The 22,156-nt window shown below is 45.8% G+C and overlaps 1 protein-coding gene across 1 annotated transcript; it reads right to left on the minus strand.

Moving 5' to 3' along the window:
• Nucleotides 1-418: 418 nt before the first annotated feature.
• Nucleotides 419-20,478, minus strand: ACP6 (acid phosphatase 6, lysophosphatidic). Its single transcript, XM_043456696.1, has 10 exons — nt 19,798-20,478; nt 12,783-12,914; nt 12,532-12,662; nt 11,125-11,204; nt 7,387-7,474; nt 6,464-6,596; nt 5,364-5,464; nt 2,667-2,762; nt 1,248-1,413; nt 419-616 (listed from the first exon to the last, which is right to left on the minus strand). Exons 1-10 carry the CDS (start codon nt 20,014-20,016, stop codon nt 473-475), a joined length of 1,290 nt encoding a protein of 429 aa, XP_043312631.1. The 5' UTR covers nt 20,017-20,478; the 3' UTR covers nt 419-472.
• Between the last annotated feature and the right edge of the window lie 1,678 nt (nt 20,479-22,156).

A 22,156-nucleotide genomic window follows, 5' to 3' on the forward strand; every position in this document is an offset into this window, starting at 1 on the left:
GTTCATGTCACAGGCAAGAAAAGGAAAGTGTTAGTCGCTCAGTCATGTCCGACTCTCTGCAACCCCATGAACTGTAGCCCACTAGGCTCCTCTGCCCATGGAATTCACCAGGCAAGAATACTGGAGTGGGTAGCCATCCCCTTCTCCAGGGGATCTTTCCAAACCAGGGATGGAACCCGGGTCTTCCACATTGCAGGCAGATTCTTTACCATCTGAGCCACTAGGGAAGCCCCATGTCACAGGCAGCTGCCATGGAAATCAAGCCACAAAACAGGATACATCCTTTTGGTCTCAACATTATACCCTTTTCCTTTCAAGAAGAGACCTTAATACACCTATAGGAAAAAAATACCCTTACCTTATGTTAAAGTCCATTAACCCTTGTTCCTGCCTTCCCCAAACCAAACAGCTGGAGGCATTGTGTAAAGGCGTTTTATTTAAAAAATCCAGACATCTTACTTGTACAAATCAATCACTTTCCATTTCCAAGTCCCATCACTTGTGCTTCAGAGCAGAGCATGTGGTATTTTTCTGGGCTTAAGGTATAAACTGACATGGTGTTCAAGAACTTGTCCAGTGGACAGAGCCGGTCAGGGCAACCTTTTGGCACTTGCTCCTGTGGAAGAGATGTAATTCAGCAGGGGTACTGGGGCCCCTGTCTGGCTGTTTTCAGCTGTGTCCAGAGTTCTAAAAGGCTTTGACCCAATCAGATGTATACGTACATATGCAACAGCCAAGAAGCCCCCAATAATCAGTCAGCTTCCAGATTAAAAGCACTATGCCCTGCTCATGAAAGTCACTTAGTAACTGTTGGTTGAACTGACTGGAAGACACATTGATGTTATACCCCTGGGAAGGCTAAAGGTCTGACCTTAGGGAGTGTTCAGCCTCTGTCCTGAACAGAAACCTGCTGAAGTGGCCAAGGCACCAGAGGTGTTGATAGTACACATCACCTCCCAAAGACCTCATCATTAATTTCCAAAACAGGCCTCACAGTCAGGAGTTACATCCTGGGAGATACCCTCAGGAGAAGAGAAGGGTGGTCCTGTTGTTAGAAGGGTTCTGTGTTCCAGCCCCGGCCTGCCACTATGGACCCAGTTCTGCCTTATCCCTGGGCCACAGCCATGAGAGGATCCAGAGAGCCTGTGTACCAGTGGAGACTCCCTGGGCCCAAGCAGGCAACTTGGTGCTAAGCCAGGTGGGCCGGGTGGCCCAGCCGCCTCCCAACCATACCCCAGAGGTCTTACCTTCCCTCGGTAATAGAGCTGCACAAACCACTCCTTAGACTCCCGGTGCTGGTAGAGTTCCATGGTCAGGTCCACAGCAAATGGGGGCCATTTGTGGTCAAAAATTCCCAGCGTCATTAAGAGAGGCATGAGGGTCACATCGTGAGCTGCATAGAGGTACAGCTTCCTGAAAGAAGAAAACAGTTCTCCATAGTTCTTCACCTCAGGACTCTGGAGGCCAGGACATCACCTGCCTCCTTTGAGTGAGGAAACCAGGTGACATCTAGAAATCAGTTGAGCCTGGTATAAATCTCCTTTGAGGGACTTTCCTGGTAGTCCAGTGGTTAAGAATCCTGCTTGCTGTGCAGGGGACATGGGTTTGATCCCTGGTCCTGGAACTAAGATCTCACATGCTGTGGAGCAACTACTGGAGCCTGCGTGCTGCAATGAAGACCCAGCACAACCAAATAAATAAATGTGAGGAAAACAAACAAACAAACTCCTTTGGAGTAGATGGGCTTCCCTAGTGACTCAAACAGTGAAAAATCTGCCCACAATGCAGGAGACCCAGGTTAGATCCCTGGGTTGGGAAGTTTCCTCTGGAGAAGGGAATGGCTACTCACTCCAGTACTCTTGCCTGGAGAGTTCCGTGGACAGAGGAACCTGGTGGGATACAGTCCATGGGGTCGCAAATTGTTTTCTCCAATATCAGGGGGCTTACACACCACCTGGGAGTCTTGTTAAAAGGCGGACTCTGATCCAGTGGGTCAGGCTGTGGTGGAAAATCAAACAATCTCAGGTGATGGTGAAGCTGTTTATCTGCAGACCACACTTTGTTTACCAAGTGCCTTGGACGCACATTCCAAATCCATGGTCCCTAACCTGGAGTTCCAGGCACCCCAAAAGTGGCTATGGGAGGTTCACAAGCCACCTACAACATTTTTAAATGCCCAGTAGAATTCCTATCTTCCAATATACTCAATGAAGGTGTTTAAACAATCTATTAAGCAACTATCATTGTTTGGGGCTACTTTAACACCAAATTAGTTCAGCTCAGTTCAGTTGCTCAGTCCTGTCTGACTTTTTACGACCCCATGGACTGCAGCATGCCAGGCGTCCCTGTCCATCACTAACTCCCGGAGTTGTGATGTCCTAGTTATTCCATTGGATGCATGTTCAATTAGTTTTAAAAAATGGAAAAATTAATTTAGGGTTCTTTTCTACTAAAATGAACATTTCAAAACATGGTAGGACAGATGTGTCAGGAAGAAAGGTAGAAACGTTGTGAATGTCTCTGGGACACATAGCCTCAAACATCTACTTTCAGTTACCAATGGCCTGGTTCCCACCCTCCTAGACCCTGGGTTCCCTCCCTGTGGCCAGAGCCCCACCACCACTACCCTCCTCAGTCATGCCAAGCCAAGCTGCTCGGCCAAGTACCTGGTCTTGCTGGGCGGAGTGGCAGGGTCCACGACTTTCAGCAGGTTGCTCTCCAGGATGTGGAGGAATGGGCCAACTGCCATCTGAAGGCCCTCCCTGTGGTGATAAACGGTACTGAAGAACCCAGTGGGGACTCGGCCCACAGGGGATGCAGTCTGCTTCTGCCCCCCAGAAGTTCATGAGCCCAGTCACAGAGCAGAGACAAGACAAGGGATGCAAGAAGGACAGAGACAGGCAGGAAGGACAGCAACAGCACTGCCTCAAGTCCGAGGGCTCTCCGTGCACCAAGACTGTAAACAGCAGTAGGATACAGACCTGGTATGAACGTGGCTGAGATGGGAGGGGTGTGGGGATGGCAACCAGGATAAGTAATAGAGAGCTAGGCCAAAACTGGGAAGGACAGGGTGTAATGAATTCCAGAAGGCCCTTAGAAGAGCCATCTGAAGGGAAATCGCCTTAACTACACTCCCTATGTGCCAGCTCCCCTTCTTTGGCGTCGAGACCATAAGGGCTTTTCTTGATTTATCTGATTTAACAAGTTCAGCACTAGTGCTGTTGGGTGGGCACTGTGGCTCCCCTGCTTTCCTTCTCAGGATGGTCACCTCACGATCACAGCTGGTTACCTCAACTCAAAGCATATTTGAGAAGTAACAAAGCAGGAACACGGGGGCTAGTAAGCAGCAGAAAGCCTTGGTTTGGGTGACTCTCACTTTTTATCAAAGAGAAGAAAAATCTTTCCCAGAATTCCCAGGACCCAATCACTGACAAAAAGACTTGCCATGACTGGTTTAGACCAATCCTTATTCATGGCGACTGGCCACTTTTACAAATCAAGGAAAGTTGAAGCAACAGCTGAGGAGTAGGCAACCAATACTATAAGCAGCATATACTTTCGAAAGAATTCGTGCAGGCCAAGGCAATTTGGATGGCATTGTGAAACTAGAACCATTTGTTCCTGAAGAAACATCAGTTTTAAGAAACCAGGGCTAATGGAAAAGAAAGTGGATTGGACCCAGATCTTGTTTAAAATGCAAGAGAAAGCAAACAACAGTTGTGGGCCAAGTCCAACTCAGCTGCCCGTTTTTGTAAGTAGTTCCACTGGAACACAGTAGTACCCATTTGTTTGTGTATCATCTATGGCTGCTTTTATGCTACATGGGCCGAGATGAATAGACACAACAGATAATGCACGGCCTGCAAAGCCTAATGTATTTATTAAATATGTGTGTATGGACTCCCCTGGTGGCACAGTGGATAAGAATCCACCTGCCAAGGCAGGGGACATGAGTTGAATACCTAGTCCAGGAAGACTCCACATGCCACAGAGCAACTAAGCCTGTTTGTCACAACTACTGAGCCCTGGTGTGGCAATTACTGAAGCCCGTGCACCTGGAGCCCGTGCTCTGCAACAAGAGAAGCCACGCAGTGAGAAACCTGTGCACCACAACTAGGGGGTAACCCCTGCTGCAACTAGGGAAAGCCTGAGCACACAGCAGCGAGCATCCAGCGCAAACAAAAAAGGATATATGTAAGCATGTGCTAGTGGAGGTGAAGGCAGTGAGTGACAATTTAGGAACAGTGGGGCCACTTCAGGAAAAGATGAGGGAAGGTGGTCGGTCACAGGACTGGCAGCGAGCTGAGAGGTGTGGCTGGAACCTTCCAGAAGCCTGAGGCAAGTGCAAAATGGATGCACTGACTGAGCGGAAGAAAAGCAGGCAGAGGCTCCTTATGCAAGATCTTATATTCTTATGCAAGATCAAGCAAATTCTTAAAACGTTAGTGGCTTTTTCCTCCCACTCATCTTCCTCAGGACTTCCCCTCTATACTGCCCCCTCTTACCAAGTCACCTATTCTGAGTACAAGCTGAATGCTCTGAACCAACCATTAAAAGGTGTTTTTTTATATTTGGGAAGAGAGATACCCTCCATTCTGACAGGAAATAGGCCTTCTATAAAGAGAGCCCTAAATACCAGTAAAACAGAGAAAACACAGGATTGGTGGTCAGAAGATCTGGGTTCAAGTCCTGCCTCTACCACTTGCTAGCTGAGCCTAGGCAAAGTGGCCCACATCTCTCGGGCCCAGTTTCTCCATCTCTGAAGCCAGGACTTGGACTTATCAGGGATACTGACACCAACCTCATGGCGAGAACAGGAAAATGATTTGTAAACTGTAATGTGATGAATAAAATGAGCAATAATTATTCTTCCTTGGTACCCTAACGTTTTGAAACTTAAAGCAAAGGAAAAAGTCAGTGATTAAGAGAAACTCAATCAAGAGACTTCCCTACTGGTCCAGTGGCTAAGAGTCCATGCTCCCTTATGCAGGGGGCCCAGGTTTGATCCCTGATCAGGAAACTAGATCCCACATGCTGCCACTAAGACCCGGCATGGCCAAATAAATAAATATAAATAAAGTAAATACTTTAAAAAGAGAGAGAGAGAAACTCAGTTGAGTGGCAGCTCCCGGTTTTGTGTAACAGTGAATGAAAACACTACGTCACCAGTCCCCGCTCCAGAAATGGAAGGACCCAGGGCCGAGTCTATTCAGAAGGCCAGCAGAATGGGGTGATTTCAACCTCTGCACACAGAGACGCCAGCTGACAGGTGTGAGCGGGTCTGACGAGTCCCCTTCCCCACACTCTGGGAGGCCTGACCAAGCGTGACTGTATGCCAGCAGCTGAAGAGGCCCCCCCCTCACCTGTCTTCCCACTGTAGGATGTACGAGGCTGTGTCCACAGCTCTCTGCTCAATCATCCATGCAAACCTCTTCAGCGTGGGGCAGCTCGGGAGCTTGTGCACCTGAACGGGCCATGGGTACAGTTTTAGAAAGAAATACTCATCCAATAAGGCTGGTGGCCAATCCGCTTCCATGGAGTCCAAGGGAACTGTCTTCTCCCAGAGAGAGACTGGCTCAAAACTCTATGTCCCCAAGGCCTATTGGAAGCTATTCCTCCAGATCTGAAAGCCCAGAGAAAAATTGTTTTCTCCTCTCTTTCTGATGCTCATCTACTCCAAAGTAAAAAACATTTGTGTTCTTTTAAGCTAAAAAAAAAAAAATTAAATTAAATACAAGGCAAGGAATTCATAAATTTTTACTCGGCCTTCATCATCCCCAAAATGATTTCTAAAAAGTATGCCATATAAATACTTTATCAACTCTTGTTTTATAACCTTAAACCTATTTTACAAATAAGCATAAGGTGTGTTTCTGCATTCAGGGCACACTGTCATCTTCACAAGAGAAGGATAGGAGGATCCAGGCTGTACAGACTTTGGGAGTCTGACTTCTGAATCTGCAGCAGCATTTCCCATTGTGTGGCCTTCAGTATTTATTGGAAAAAAAAAAGATTCTAGGGCTAAACAAGCTTGAGAAAAACAGAATTAAAGATTAACCAGTTTTCTTTACCACAGTGCTCTTGGGTTCTTTAATAGGCTGACGTGCATACAGATTCTCCAAAAAGTGATACAATCAAGAGGCATTCCAAACTTTTTAGACCACAATCCCTCCCTACCCATCACCCACCCCAGCCCTGCCTGCCCACATTATACACACTTGCGTCATGGGTATTCTAGTGAATATGCTTCAGGGAACTCTGGTCAAGAGTTTAAATGTCTATGCTCCTCATTTGGTGAGGAGTCCACCCTACCCCTCAGTTCCCAGGTCCATTCTGCCAGCAGGTGCTTTCACAGCTGCCTCCAGACCAGGAGGCCCCCACCCACTTCTAACTCAGGAGCCAGCCCACCAAGCCTTGCCCAGGCTCCCCCCACCCTCCCAGAGCCCGAGGACAGCCAGCCCACCTGCTCAGCAGCCATGTTGTCCAGCAGGACGAGGAAGTCCACTTCATCACTACTGGCAATGCCCATCCCTTCCTTCACTTTCTTCAAATCCTCTGAGATTCCTGGCTGCAAAGAAGCAGCCTGCCTCCGGCCTCTGCCAAAAAATAAAAAAGTTATTCCTTATATTTCTTTATACTGTATGGTTATTAAGTTAACAAAGTATATCTCATTCGTCATTCAGGATCTCATTTGCCTTTCAACAACTCATTGGGGTTAGCTAGTATAACTGTCATTTTAAAGATGGGTAAACTCTACGAGGCCAATTGACTTGTGACTTGGTACATACCAGGGCTAGAATAATGGATTTTCCAAATCCCATTCTAGCATTCCCTTCTATTATACCCAAAACAATGCAAGCTTGGCCAGGTCTGCTTGAAAACACGTCTCCTTCTTCTGGGGAACACCCTCTACATAGTGTAAGTGCAGTTCCGAAATACCTGAAACCTGAATAGTGCCTTCAGCTCCAAACCTACACAGCAGCACATTGGTAAGAGAAGGGGAATCTGTGTCTTCTTTGGCGTGCCCATCTAGATTTGCAGTTAATGACTGGCTTACTCATCTTTTCCATAAGTTTCTTCAGTTACCCCATCTGAGAGCCCAGGACTGAACACAAAGGACAATGCTCGGTAAATGGTGAAGCCCCACTCGTGGCTGTATACACCATCTCTCAGCCCAGCGTGTGGGTCTCCCTGGATGTCCGGTATCTTCACCATGAGCCTGTCCTGTGAGCAACAGCTGCCTCCCATCCTGGACAGCTGATGTCAGACCCAAGTTTAATGCCATCTCTCCTACCCAATATCCACCGACACAGCCAGTCTGCTGGCAGAGGTGGTACAATGCTGCCTGTACCCCCACCCTGAGGAACAAGAGTCAGGGGCAGTTACCTGGTTCTTTTCTGCAGGTTCCAGCAGTATTGGTAGTTGGGGTACAAGACTTCCGAGCTTGCTTCGTCAGTGTGGATGACGACGGGTCCTGGAAGGAAGGTGGGAAGCACAGGCAGGAAGAGGCTTCAGCTTATTCTTCCCAGCAGCTCCACTCCCTTCTTCTTCTCTTTGTCTACACAGATGGAGCTGTTTCCAGAGGCCATCATCCAGGTTACTCCTTAAGGACAGTGAATGCCTTCAATACGCCCTGGCTTTGCCAACAGGAGCTCCCCTGTGGTCTGAGAAAGCATGCAGCAGCCCGGTTCTCCTACTGGGCTACCTATAGCCAGGAGCAGGTACAGACCTGATCAGACTGGCACATCCATGCTCAGTTGTGTCCAACTCTTTGCAACCCCGTGTATTGTAGCCTGCCAGGCTCCTCTGTCCATGGGATCCTTTAGGCAACCATACTGGAGTGGGAAGCTAGTTCCTACTCCAGGCACATCTATGACGCATTCCCAAAAAAAATGCCTGCCTCAAGATACTACCAGCACTCGGAGATTCTAACAAATGGGCCATCCTTTACTTTAGCAGAACAAGGTGATTTTCTTGCTTTGCAAAGTCCAATCCTATAGGCCAATATAGGCTTTCCAGGCAGCACTAGTGGTAAAGAACCTTACTGCCAATGCAGGAAAAGTAAGATGCAGGTTCAATCCCTGGGGTGGGAAGATACCCTGGAGGAGGGCATGGCAACCCACTCCAGTATTCTTACCTGGAAAATCCCATGGACAGAGGACCCTGGTGGGCTACAGTTCATACGGTCACAAAGAGTCGGACATGACTGAAGCTACTTAGCATGCATGCATGCATACACCAATATGGTGACTTATGAAACATCTGAGAAAGGTGCCCACAGGGTCACAAATCCTCTAAGACCCCATGGCCTTGCCCAAGAGAAAAGCCAGGCTTCTAGACGCACTAGCAGGAACCAAAGATTAGACTACAAACAGTGTCTCTTACACACCTCGCAGCAGCTTGCTCCTGCTCAGAGCTGACAGGTACCCTTGTCTCCTGTCAATGCCCAAGGGAGGTGCTTTAACACCTTTACATGCTTTGCTCTGCACCAGCGTCCTGTTCTACACAGCTCAAGCCTCTTCTTCTCTGATGGCAGAGGAGCTTTATGGAATTCACTGAGGTCAGTCTGTGGAATGACTGCTATATTATGTGGTCAGTCACTCGGTTGTATCCAACTCTTTGCGGCCCCATAGACTATAGCTCGCCAAGCCCTCAGCCCATGGAATTTCCAGGCATGAATACTGAGTGTGTTGCCATTTCCCACTCCAGGTGATCTTCCCAACCCAGCTATCAAACCTACATCTCTTGTATCTCCTGCACTGGCAGGCAGATTCTTTAATGCCACCTGGGAAGCCCTCCGGTGAATCCAAACCCCAAAGAACTACCATTCCCAAACAAATTACTGATAGTAAAAACCTCAGGATTAAAGAGCAGCCTATGGTGACTTGAGCAGAATAACAGAATTCTCACACACTTGGCTGGTCTGGACAGGAGAAGGAAATCAGACTGTGTCATGAGTTTAGCCCTGAATCTACAACCAACCAACAGGATGACTTTGGGAAGTCACTTCTCTTCTTTGGGGATCACATGTAAATTGAAGGGGTGAGACTAGTACCAGCAATTTCCAATTGTTTCTAAAGTAGTGGGAGCTTTTCTTCTCCCACTATGAAATAAGGTAATAAAAGAAAAGGGGTTGAGGGCTTCAAGGCAGGGGTCTGAAGCACGGTGTACTTGCATGCCCCATTCCACTCCTTTTCTGTAGTTCCTAACCCCTCTGAAGAATCCTGGAGTTCTGCAGGGCATGTAAAACAGACCTCATGATCAGAGGCCCTCTCCAGATACCCAAGTCTTCTGAGAAGCAAGATGGCACAAGAGTGAAAAGTATGGACTGTGAAACAGACTGCCAGAATTTGAATCCCAGCTCCTCCATTTACTAGCTTTATGTACCTCAGACAGTCCTTTATCCTCTGCCTTAAGTTCTCTTATCTGTAAAATAGGGATGCTACCTACTTCACAGGGTCATCATAAGAATTAAGTCAGTATCTACAAAGATCTTAGAACCATGCTTGATGTACAGTGAGTCCTTTAAATGTGAGAATAATAGTAACTATGATTTAAGCCTCTAATTAACACATGGTAAGTCCTACCTGGTACCTGCCATGAATGTCTGGTTAACAGACCTTCAGTTTATGATAAATAAGGTATTTGAGCCGGCACTCAGATATGTGTTGAAGGAATGAATGACCACATGATACAAAGCAACCCCCTCAGCCCTTCCCCACCAGCCTGATTCTCTGGAGCTTACTCAAAACCTTCTTGGACTTCACTAGGATTTTACTATTGAAACAATATCCCAAAGGTGAACCACTCCCACCAATGTTAGCACCTTGTGGGGTTCTTTGTCTATCCAAATCCCATGATACTGGCCAAGGCAAGGAAGTAGCCAGGACACAAGTCAAGTTGGGAGTGTGAGGCTGTCTGAGTCCAGCGCAGGAACGGCTACCCAGGCGGCCACACCAGCAGTTGGTGATGATACCACTTCCTTCCTCGCAGGAAACCTGGAGCAGCCTGAGTCTGAGACCCGCCTGTAGATCAGGCTGCTACCAAAAAACACCCTTTGTACATTACTTACACTTTAGGTGGTTCTGGGGACAGGACATTTGCCTTTCAGAAACTGAGCAAGTGAACAGTTTTCAGAAGGCCATGCACTATAGACTATTCCTAAGCTCAGGGGCTCCCAAAAGGTAAGGAGCAGGCCATCCTGTTTGCTCTGTTACTTAGGTTGTGTTCAGCCAACGTCAGCCAGAATTAGCAGCCATAGTCCAAACCAGCTAGGGGCAAGGCCAGCCTCCTTTGGCCTGGAGGTTCTGTATCTTACACATTTTTTAAAAGCTTGATGGAAATTTTATCTGTATTTGAGATAAGGCTAAAGAAGCTAAACAAAGTAACAAGAACTTTTTCCTTATGGTACCATTTGAGTATTTTAATATTGGTGAGGTCATGATGATCTGAAACTCAGACCAGTAATTAAGTGTAAATTTGAATCAATTACAAATGACAAAATGTAGCTTCACTTGATAGTCAAAAGCCCTCAAATACATGAGATCCATAAGGGAAAATAATAAACGTAGTCCTTGAGGGTGGAAAGTTGCAGAACCCACTAGTGTGATCATTCACTGGCTGAATATGTCAAAACCCAAACTCGACAGACTTCCTTAACTGGGAAAGGCCATATGGGACACTGTTAACACCACCTGGGTTATGCTGTGGATTATCACCAAGACCAGGGCCGTGGCAGCAGGCCTAGGTCCCAGTGAAGAGTTCCTCTTACTCTCTTTCCTTTCCAGCAGTGTCTCAACTAAACAAAAAGTCCCAGGTATTGTTTGAAAAATCTGGCTGCAGCTACCTTATGCAGTTGTGTAGACACTTGAGAGAAAAAGTCAGGAGCCAGGGGTGCATCGGAGCAGCTGACATGTCGGTGTAGGTGTGAGGTCAGGCTGGCAGGTGCAGCGGCAGGCCAGACAGGGAGGGGCCCGCCGCACGGCTGGTACCCCAGAGAGGCCCCAGGAGCAGGAGAGAGACCCAGGTGGGGACAGACATCAAGAAAGAGAGAGTGGGGCTTTGGAAGCAAGACGAAAAGGCACCTCAGGGACAGGGGCTGGCTTGTAGACCCTGAACTCGAACCTTCTTTTTGACGCTGGAAAAGTCCAGCCAGCAAACAGCGGGTAGACTCCAGGTTCCGATAGATGTTAGTGGAACGGATGCTGGGAACAAAACAAAAACATAGAGAAACTCATAGAAGGAAGATTCACATGTGCACGCTACCTTATTCCACAGAGCACTCATGGGCTTTCTAAACCACATAGAGGGAGTTACTACAGTGTTAGTCACTTACTCGTGCCTGATTCTTTGCGACCCCATGGACTATAGCTTGCCAGGCTCCTCTGTCCATAGAGTTCTCCAGGCAAGAATACTGGACTGGTTCTCTCTGTCTTTAGCATGATTCATGTATTTATATAGATTTGATTATTTTAATTTTCCTGTCTTTTTTTTTTTTTGTAAATTTTATGTACAGATTTGATTTTTCATAGTTTTCCCCTAGATTTTCAAGATAACTTCGTGCATTTTGTTTTTGACCAGATTTTGGTGGTGTCATTTACTTAGCACCCTGATTTTTTTTTTTTTTTAATATAACCAGGGTTTCACTCTCTGTCCTTTTCTACTTAAGTAAGACATTTCATTCATACATTTCAGTATAGTCATTCAGTATAGTCAGCTGTACATAGGATGAGGACAGACCTGATCCATGAACATGTCTTAAATAAATGGTATATTGCTGTATTTTAGGGTTATAAACATTTTTCATTATTGGAAAGTGTAATGAGGACCTTCTGCAGAATCGTTTAGAACCAAAACCACCAGGACACAATTTTTATAGTGTCTGTATATTTGTGATGCAACGTCTTGTAAAGGTTTTCACTGAAAACTACCATTAACCAGTCTTTCTTACTGACAATAAATTATTAATAAAAAAAAAAAAAAAAAAGAATACTGGACTGGGTAGCCATTCCCTTCTCCAGGGGATCTTCCCAACCCAGGGATTGAACCTGGGTCTTCTGCACTGCAGGCAGATTCTTTACCATCTGAGCCACCGGGGAAGCCCCAAAAGGGAGCTAGAGGGCTGGGAAATACCCTTTCTCTCTCTGTGGGATGGCTGCCCAAGGGACCTGAGGGCCAGTGAACATGACCTCCAGGGACCACTTGTTCTCCAAATCCTACCATATTAGGGTAACTGTCCCCACACTGCCTAGGAGGTTCTAGCAAGGAAAGGCAGCTTCTTGTATACCCTTGACTGAAGAACGGTTCTCCTCTCTCAGGGAAGGTCATCCTCTTCAACCGAGCACGCAGCATCAGGAGGGATACACACAGAAAAGTGAGAGAGGAAGGGGACACCAGCCTAGCCAGCCAGATCACCCTTACACCTCCCACCTAGACTCGGATGAGAGTGGGAACCGCACAGAGGGTCAGGACAGGTTTTCTCACACTCAAGACCTAACATTGGGTGCAATATTCCTTTCTCAAGTGACTCACAAGACCTCCAGTGGGTTGAAGGTTGGTGAAAGAAAGGGGATGTCCTCCACGTAGTTCTTCCTCAGCCTCTCCCCGAGGGCAAACATCTGCTCCATGCCCACCTTGGTCAGCTGTCCAGCAAACATGCCCCCCTGAGGTGTGGGAGGAGAGAGAAGAATGAAGAAATCTCACAGCCTGCTAAATAACCTCAGCCCAGGGCAGACTATCACAGCTCTGCAAGGCACTTCAGGGAGCAGGAAAGCATCACTCACCTTCAGCGTGGTCTCACGGTACTGAGAGTCGAAAGGAGAGTGTGGTTTTGGGCCACCAGCAAGATTGGTGACTGTGTAATCAAGCTGAGTTTGGGGTGGGACCTCTATTAGCTGGGGCTTCCACTCTACCTGCTGTGAGCACAAAAAAACAACACATTGCTTAAAAAGGTTCTGGAAACTTAGAGTGTTAACATCTGGCAGCACATAGCTAGAATCACACTGATGCTAGACAAGCAAACTTCCCCAGAAGGATGGGAAGAAGGAAAGAAACTTCAACTCCAGCTCCAATTAAGGGAAGAAATGACTGCAATTTATTATTCCAGGTGTCCTCAGCCCAAGTCCTGTAATTGTCACACTAGTACTCACTGCTGAGGGGCGATTCTGGCACCAAGCCCAGACTGAAGTAAAGGGTAGAAGCGGCCAGAGGGTCTGGCACCCAATACTTGGCGAAAGAATAAATGAACAAATGAATGAGTATAATACAATCTCAGTGACCATATACTTGTAAGCATTTTTAAGGAATCAACCTGCAGGGTTTTGTGGCCCCTCGTTAAAGACGCTACTTAATGCCCCTTGAACTACTACATATATCTCTTCCTTTTATACAATTTCTCAAACAAGCAGCTGCCCTCCAAGAAACCTTCACTTTTAACCATCTTCCTTTACTCCCATAATCTGGCTCCTGCTCCAACTGTACCAGTTTTCAAAACATAACAAGTAGTCATAGGCCTTATAGCTCCCACACCCCAAAAAATTCTTATATTCATTGAGTCGGATGTGATGACTCAATTTTAGAAACAAGTCTTTCCTTCTAATTCCATATGCCAGCTCCTCTTCCGAACTTATTATGACTCTAAAGGCTACCCCAATTCTAATCCATAAAACTCAAACCTGACTCTTCCCATTGCTCCCCCATTTCCACCCCAAACCCTGTGGATCACTGGCTAGAAAAAAAGCCACTCCCACTGGTCTTTATCTTATTATTAAGAGTATAAATCCTTATTGTCGTTTTTAGTCACTATGTCGTGTCCAACTCTTTTGCAACCCCATGGACTATAGCCTGTCAGTCTCCTCTGTCCATGGGATTTCCTAGGCAAGAATACTGAAGTGGGTTGTCATTTTCTTCTCCAGGGGATCTTCCTGACCCAAGGATTGAACCCATCTCTCCTGCATTGGAACTACTGAGCCACCAGGGAAGCTTCATAAAACCTTATTACTAATACATGAAAAGATGCTCATCATTGCTCATTATTAGAGAAATGCAAATCAAAACTATAATGAAGTATCACCTCATACCAGTCAGAATGGCCATAATCAAAAAAAAAAAAAAAAAAAAAAACACCTACAAACAGTAAATGCTGGAGAAGATGTGGAGAAAAGGGAACCCTCCTGCACTGCTGGTGGGAATGTAAACTGATACAGCCATTATGGAAAACAGTATAGAGATTCCTTTAAAAACCAGGAATAAATCTACCATGTGACCTAGCAATCCCACTACTGGGCATATACCCTGAGAAAACCACAATTCTAAAAGATACATGTACCTCAATATTTACAATAGCTGTTGTAAAGAGCAGCAATATTTACAATAGCCAGGACATGGAAACAACCCTGATGTCCTTCAACAGATGAATGGATAAAGAAGTTGTGGTGCATTTATACAATGGAATATTACTCAGCCATGAAAAGGCCTGGAGTTTCTCTAGCTGAAGCAGGAGTGGGAACTCAGAGCCCCAGTCACTCAGCATCCCTTTAGCCCACAGGCTCCACAGAATGGTTTGAAGGCTATCAGATAGGTCACAACTGAAATGGAAAGACTCAACACAGAAAAAGGCAATTTCAAGATGTCTGTACTAGAGCCAGCGAGCGCCTAAGGGCTCATCTAAGGCAGTCAGGACAGAAGGGGTGAATTCAAGACATTGTGTCAATCCTGGCAAGTAAGTAGATAAAAGCTTTTTTTTTTGAGGCTATATTGGTAGGTGAACAAGAAAGAATAAAGAAAAAAATTACTTGACTTGGAGTCTGGGCGCATGAGGTGGTAAGGGGTGATGGAGGTACTTCTTGACTAAAACAGGCCAAGACAGAATAGTTAACAAACTGAGTTCAGCTTTGTACAATTTAAGTTTGAGATATCTCCTCTGAGTTTCCAGCATTCCCAGCATATTCCGATAAGTGGAGTTTGTTTTGTCTCTCTTCATCACACTGTAAACTCTCTTCTTTTTTATAGCTGAGACTGAATTATCCATCCATGTAAGTCCAGTGTCTGAGCACAGGTCCTGACACCAGATCCATAAGGCCTGCTCAGCCACACTAAAAAGTCTTCTCCTGTTAGGTGTATTCACCAACAGAGGACCTCTGGTTCTCCTAGGAGATGACTCCTGAGGTCTAGGTCATGTCAAGTCTAAAATACACGTTTTCAGACTTTCAAGAATGGATGATACGTCAGTTCCACACACAGTGTCCATCCCACATACATACTGTCATTCTTGCTCCTGTTTTTCAATCCAGAGTCAGTAGCAAAGAGTAACTTTGTAATTTTATTTATTTATACTCCATTTTCAAGAACTAACTTGAAGTAGGTGGTAGCAATACCTAAAATATAGCAAGATAACCTATTTATTTATTTATTTTTTGGCTGCACCATGAGGCTTATGGGATCTTAGTTCCCTGACCAGGGATTGAACCTCTGCCCTCAGTGGTGAAAGCATGGAATCCTAACCTCTGGACCGCCAGGGAATTCCCAAGATAACCAATTCAAAGTCGAAAAGAACGACAAAAGCAAGTGAGTGACCCAAAAAATGGATACAGCAATGAAGTTTCTCAAAAAATATTAATACATGCTGTGAAGATCTATATACTTATGGTAGGTGGGCCAAAAGATTCAGCACTAAGCTTTCTGGCTTTTATGTAAAAGGAGAAACCTGATCAGCTAGACAAGCTTAAAGATAAAAGCAAGCCAACTGTTCAGGAGAAGCACACCATTTCTCAAGTGAACAGACAAATTCCTCCCAAGGGTCCTCATAAAGAGGATAGAGTAATATAATGAACATCTTTTCAGTAGTCACAGCAATGAGTTTTGTGGGATTGTTTCTTATTGTTCCCTCGACACAGAATGATAGTATCTCAACAAAGCACATTTCCATGAAGACGATACTATACAGGGATCAATGTTACATCCCAGGGAAAAGGGGGAAAAAAAATCTACATAAAAGTAAACAAAAACCTCCAGGGGTAGTTTTCAGAAAAAAACTAATGATTTGAAAGCTTGCACACTGCACACTACTATAGCTGGAAAAATTTTTTTAAGTTACTGATGCCTGAGCCCCGCATGGGTTAATCACAACCAAATCTCCCAGGGATGGGGCTCAGTTTTTTAAATGCTACTCAGTCTAGATAACTATAAAGCTTCACCAGAGAAACTTTTATCATGACTGGATGCTCTGAGTCAATTAAATCAGAATCTCTGGGAGAGAGACCTAGGCTTCAGTATTTTTTAAAGTTCCCCAGCTGAATCCAATGTCCCACCAAGGTTAAGAACCACCACTGCACAGGAATTAATGGACTGACTGGCACATCCTTTAAGTAATGCTTCCTGAAAACCACTTATCTTAGCTGAGCTTTGAGTAAGTGTTAATCTACAACGATACTGACATCATCCTTCCCAGCCCATCCGACATTATTCTTCCCGGCTCATTTACACTATAGAATAAATATGGACTCTAATGTCTTCATACGGAGAAGGCAATAGCAACCCACTCCAGTACTCTTGCCTGGAAACTCCCATGGACAGAGGAGCCTGGTAGGCTGTAATCCATGGGGTTGTGAAGAGTCGGATACAACTGAGTGACTTCACTTTCACTTTTCACTTTCATGCATTGGAGAAGGAAATGGCAATCCACTCCAGCATTCTTGCCTGGAGAATCCCAGGGACGGAGAAGCCTGGTTAGGCTGCCGTCTATGGGGTCGCACAGAGTCGGACACGACTGAAGCAACTTAGCAGCAATGTCTTCATGAACCGTGGAGTTTGAATGCATTGGACTTTATTTTCTAAAAAGTGGAGACTTCCTGGGTTGGGAGCTATCTTGCCATGAAACAGAGAGAAGCTGACAAAAATCCAAAAGTAGGGTCAAATTTATCTTTGAAAAGCATACTTGGATCTAATCTAACAATCAGAAAAAATGACCAATCAAGTTCCAGAGTTTTATTTCCAGAGCACAGATACAATACTTTCAGGAAGACAGGTTAATTCATCAGTCATTCAATCATTTAAAAAAAACTCAATAAAACATCTAGTTTTAAACAATGATATTTTCTAAGGATTGACTTGTCATGTGTTTAATCTATAAACCAGTCAGAAGTCTAGAAACATCAACCAAAGGCAATTTCAATTTTAGAACTGCTGCCAAATAGTCCTTTCTGACTCTAATTAATAGCAGAACCAGGAAGACTACAAAATTCCATTAACAACCTCTATCAAACTGGAGTTTGGAAAAAAATCCTGATAGAATAGCCAGAAACAAGTCACAGGAGGCTGATGACACCCGCTCATAGCCTAAGTTGAACAAACGTTGGTTATACCCCTTGCTTTTATGCACAAGACTTTATACAGAATAACCAAAGGCGTTCAGTGCATCTACATAAAATCTGAAAATGTGAGCAGGCCTGAGAGGTAATGTGCCTTATTTAATTGCAAAATGAGATAAAGGATTCAAATGCACCATATTTTGCGGCTACAAAAACAGAAGATGAATGAAGCCGGCATTCTACCTCAGCTACGACTGCTCCTTCCAACATAAAGGCAGAGATACCCATCACACACCCACTGGCTCAGGAGAAAGCCCTAAAAGAATCTAAATCTTTTTCCAGTTCCTTCAGGGAACACACATACCGTCTGAAAGAGGTCCAGGCCTACACATTCAGACTTTTATTCTTGGGCTCCAAAATCACTGCAGACAGTGACTACAGCCATGAAATCAAAAGACGCTTCCTCCTCAGAAGAAAAGCTATGATCAACCTAGCTAGACAGCATATTAAAAAGCAGAGACATTACTTTGCCAGCAAAGGTCCATCTGGTCAAAGTTATGGGTTTTCCCAGTAGTCATGTATGAATGTGAGAGTTGGACCACAAAGAAGGTTGAGTACCAAAGAATTGATGCTTTTCAACTGTTGTGTTGGAGAAGACTCTGCAGAGTACCTTGGACTACAAGATCAAACCAGTCAATCCTAAAGGAAATCAATCCTGAACATTCATTGGAAGGACCCATACTGAAGCTCCAATACTTTGGCCACCTGATGCAAAGAGCCAACTCATTAGAAAAGACCCTGATGCTGGGAAAGTTTGAAAGCAAGAGAAGGGGATGACAGAGGACAAGAAGGTTGGATGGCATCACCAACTCAATGGACATGAATCTGAGCAAGCTCTGGGAGATAGTGAAGGACAGGGAAGCCTGGCGTGCTGCAGTCCATGGGGTCGCAAAGAGCTGGACACGACTGAGCGACTGAACAACAACTCTGTACCAAGAATAAATGGAGAAGAAAGGGGAGTACACAAGAGATGGGCTATGTACAAAACTCAAAGTATCCAGATATTCGAATAAGGAAAGAAAGAGAAGGAAAGGAGTGAAGTTCAAGTTCCAGATAGAATGTGGAATAGCCACATAGAAAGGCTAACTAGAAACTTGATAACAGAATTTAAGTGCCTACCAAGATTTATTATGTGGGAAATGCTTTGAGGTTTGATTTCACGTATGGCCAGCTTTAAAAACTGGGTTTTCAGTTGTACACCATGAGTTGTAGAACCCTGAGGATTTCTTAAAAGCAACTGTCATGAGTATGCCTAATATCAATTTGGACATCCTGCTGAACCTACTCCAACATCAACCTGGAGAACCAACAATGCAAAAGCACCCCACAGGTAAGTTTGCCAACTGGATGCCTGGGAATTCCAGGTTGCAATTTATCTTCTTTAGGAAGACAATTCTTTAATCACAGGCCTGCCTGCTATGAAAGGCCAGAGATCTTTACTGGGTCTCCCTAAGAATCAAATCCAAAAAGGGTAATCATCTTCAAAGCCAGCTATTTGAACTTTAATCATAATTATCTTGAGCAAAACCAGGTGGATTTTAAGACTGATCAATTAATTTTGTTCTTTTGTACCTCAGATCCCTTCTACAATAAGTTTAGGAACCCAGAATGAAAAAGGAGAGCCCCAAGATACAGCACTTGTTGCCAAAAAAATCTTCAGGATCTCAAACAGTCTCCAGCAAACCCAGAGAGAAAGTTGAGGTAAAATCTGTCCCCAAAAGTGGTGTTGGTTTTGTTGTTTAGTCGCTAAGTCACTCCAACTCTTTTGCAATCCCATGGACTATAGCTCGCCAGGCTCCACTGTCCATGGGGTTTTCCAGGCAAGAATACTGGAGTGGGTTGCCATTTCCTTCTGCCCCGGATCTTCCCCACCCAGGGAATCGAATCCCTGTCTCCTGCATTAGCAGGAACCACCATTGAGCCACAAGGGAGGTCCCTTCCCAAAGGCATTATTAACCTCTCTTATCCACTGTGATCCCAATCAGGTTGGTTCCTGTCACAAAGGTCCCTGTAACTCTTTGACAACCATTAAAATGGTCACACAGAACTGCATTACACCCTTGTACTCAAGTTCCCACAAATATTCACTAGAAATACAGTTTCAGGCTCCCACATCTACTGAATCCGCATTTTAGCAAGATCCCTACGCGATTATACGCACCTAGGGAAGCATACTACTAGCTGGGCTACATCACAGCCATGGGAAGTTTCCGGGCTGCCCCACAATCCGGGTGTCCGAGGGGGCTGGGAGAGGTTGGGGGTACACGGTCAGCACATTTGTTCACACTGTTTTCCCTTCGTCAGGACCCAGTCCGAATTCCCGCTCCGTAAGAGTAAAATTCCAAAGGTGGTGTGCGTTGGGGCAAAGACCCTGGCCCGCCACTAGCTGGCCACACAGTTCTCGCTCCCCAACCGTGCCGGTCTCTCTCACCTGGTCCTCCTGAGGGAGCGGCTTGAGAGGGCTCCGTGCCCCGTGTCGAAACACGACTTGCACCATTTTCAACTCCAACAGGCTTCGGTCGACAGGATTCTGGTCGTCCGCGCCCCCAGGCTCGGCCAGGGCCACCCGCCGCTGGTGGAGGCAGTAGGTTAGCGAGGTCAGGACGCCCACGGGGGCCCACATGCGCAGCTTGAAGACCCGGGAGATCATGGTGGAAACCCTTCTCAACTCTTAGGGGTGAGAGTGCAGAAAGCGAATACGAGTCCCCTGCGGGCGACGGGGCTCAGCAGCCTCCCCTAAGTTCCCGGGAACCGGAGGGCACACACATCCAACCGCCCACTACGACTCCCAGCTTTGAAGGGGACCCAGAGTGGGAGCAGCGAGGACTTCCCGGGAGTTTTAACCCGGGTCGGGGTTGGCCGCTCCTGCAGCAGACTGGGCGGGGATACCGGGAGCCGGGAGGTCGGCTCCTGATCTTTCGTCCTCTAGGGAACCTTAAACTTGTATTTCAAGTTCGGCCCCAGCACTCTTGACTAGACAGAAATACGCCCCGAGTTCCTCCGTGGCAGTGGCTCCATTAACAAAGACCGCTGAACTCCACTTTTTAATAAGCAAGCAGCCAGCCACTTTCTCACCTACCCAGGAACTTGCCCCAAGTGGACCCGCGCAAAGGGGCACGGGAAAACGAGTCCCTAGTTGCGAGAACTACAACTCCCACAAGGCTGCGCGCCGCGGGCCCTAGCTGGAGGTATTACCCCGCCCTCCGCAGTGGGCTAGCAGGTTGCAAGTCTCCGCGGCAGGGCGGCCTGTGTGTGGGAATGAATTGGCGAGTTTGCCAGGCTGATAGGGTAGGAGACATGAAGAAAGGGATAGATAGAAATGGGTAATGTAGATCATCTATTTGGAGTCTAGGGAGCATAGAAGACTTCCTTGAAGTTACTGAGTTAAGAGCCAGTACTGCACGGGGGGTGGGGGCTTTATATTTAATATTTGATATCCCACTTCTATGTTTAAAGAGGTTTAGATCGTTGCAAACGTATAGAAGTTCAAGCCCATTGATGCGTTACTTGTATCCAGAATATTTCCTGTGGAGAAATCCAGGACTTGTCTGTAGATGTCCCAGTGAGTAAGCTTCTTAGCTAGCCTAAACCACCTGCTGATCTGGTTTCTCATGAATATACTGCGGCTCCAAACTTCTGTTCCAGGTCTTTGCAACAGGGCACATCTGTGTCCTCAAGGCAAAGGCAAGTTGTGAGGAGTGTCTAAGTATATTGACATAAAAAAAAAACAAACAAAAAAACAAATTCAACTGAGTAAATCTGAAGATTTAATTGTCTTTATTCGACTATGCATGAATTGGGCAGCACCCCATCTAGCAACTAGAAGGGTGCTGGGAGGGGTTGTACAAAGTGGAAGGTTTTTCACAGGGTGGAGAAAGAAAGTATTAACAAAAGAAAAGACGGTAGTAATAAAAGAAAAGCAGGATTCCCCTACTGGGAAGAGGGAGGAGAAAGGAACTGGAAAGAGTTTTATCATGCAGATTGCCTCTTCTGCAGCTGGGGATGGGGAAGTTGACGGAGAGGGACCGTCTGATAGCTTAACTTACTGGTGCTTAACCAGAAAATTCCAGACTGGTCCATTAACATTACATTTCTAGGGAAGGTTAAAACTGCAATTTGACAGAGATACTAAATCTCTGTTTGGTACCATGGACTTTAGTACAAGTGATGCTGAGCAGGGCCTTGTGGGATCCTGGGCATGGTGGGCTTGTTGTCCCCCATTCCTTGAAGGCAAGACTCCAGCCTCCATGACCTTCTCTGAGTTCCAAAGTGCAGAAGAGTTACTAATCAAAGGAGAAAGAGTAATGAAACCACCTGAGGCAAGATTAAAGGGACCAGTTGTTGTCCAGTTGCTAAATCATATCTGACTCTTTGCAACCTTGTGAATTGCAGCACTGCCAGTCTTCCCTGTCCTTCACCATCTTCCAGAGTTTCCTCAAACTCATGTCCGTTGAATCAGTGATGCCATCCAATCATCTCAGCCACTGTTGCCCCCTTTTCCTCCTGCCTTCAATTTTTCCCAGCATCATGGTTTTTTCCAATGAGTCTTCACATCAGGTGGCCAAAGTATAGGAATTTCAGCATCAGTCCTTCCAATGAATACTCAGGGTAGATTTCCTTTAGGATTGGCTGGTTTGATCTCCTTGCTGTCCTAGGGACAGGATTAGGAGATGAGCCACCTGAGACCCAGCACACATTCTAATCTTGTCAGCAACCCCACCCTTTTGAAACTTTAAAGAAGAAAGAATGAAGACTGTTACTGCCTTATCACATATCCTGCCTGATTATAT

Source organism: Cervus canadensis, chromosome 2 (assembly GCF_019320065.1).
Source record: "Cervus canadensis isolate Bull #8, Minnesota chromosome 2, ASM1932006v1, whole genome shotgun sequence".
NCBI lineage: Eukaryota > Metazoa > Chordata > Mammalia > Artiodactyla > Cervidae > Cervus > Cervus canadensis.

What these genes read in the sequence shown, in the direction of transcription:
- ACP6 (XM_043456696.1), bottom strand. Translation starts at nt 20,016, where the DNA reads ATGATCTCCCGGGTCTTCAAGCTGCGCATGTGGGCCCCCGTGGGCGTC. An exon ending in TTCAACCCACTGGAGGTCTT is followed by an intron (nt 11,205 to 12,531) that starts GTGAGTCACTTG and finishes TTTTGTTCCCAG; the next exon opens with CATCCGTTCCACTAACATCT. An exon ending in AGCTCTATTACCGAGGGAAG is followed by an intron (nt 617 to 1,247) that starts GTAAGACCTCTG and finishes TCTCTTCCACAG; the next exon opens with GAGCAAGTGCCAAAAGGTTG.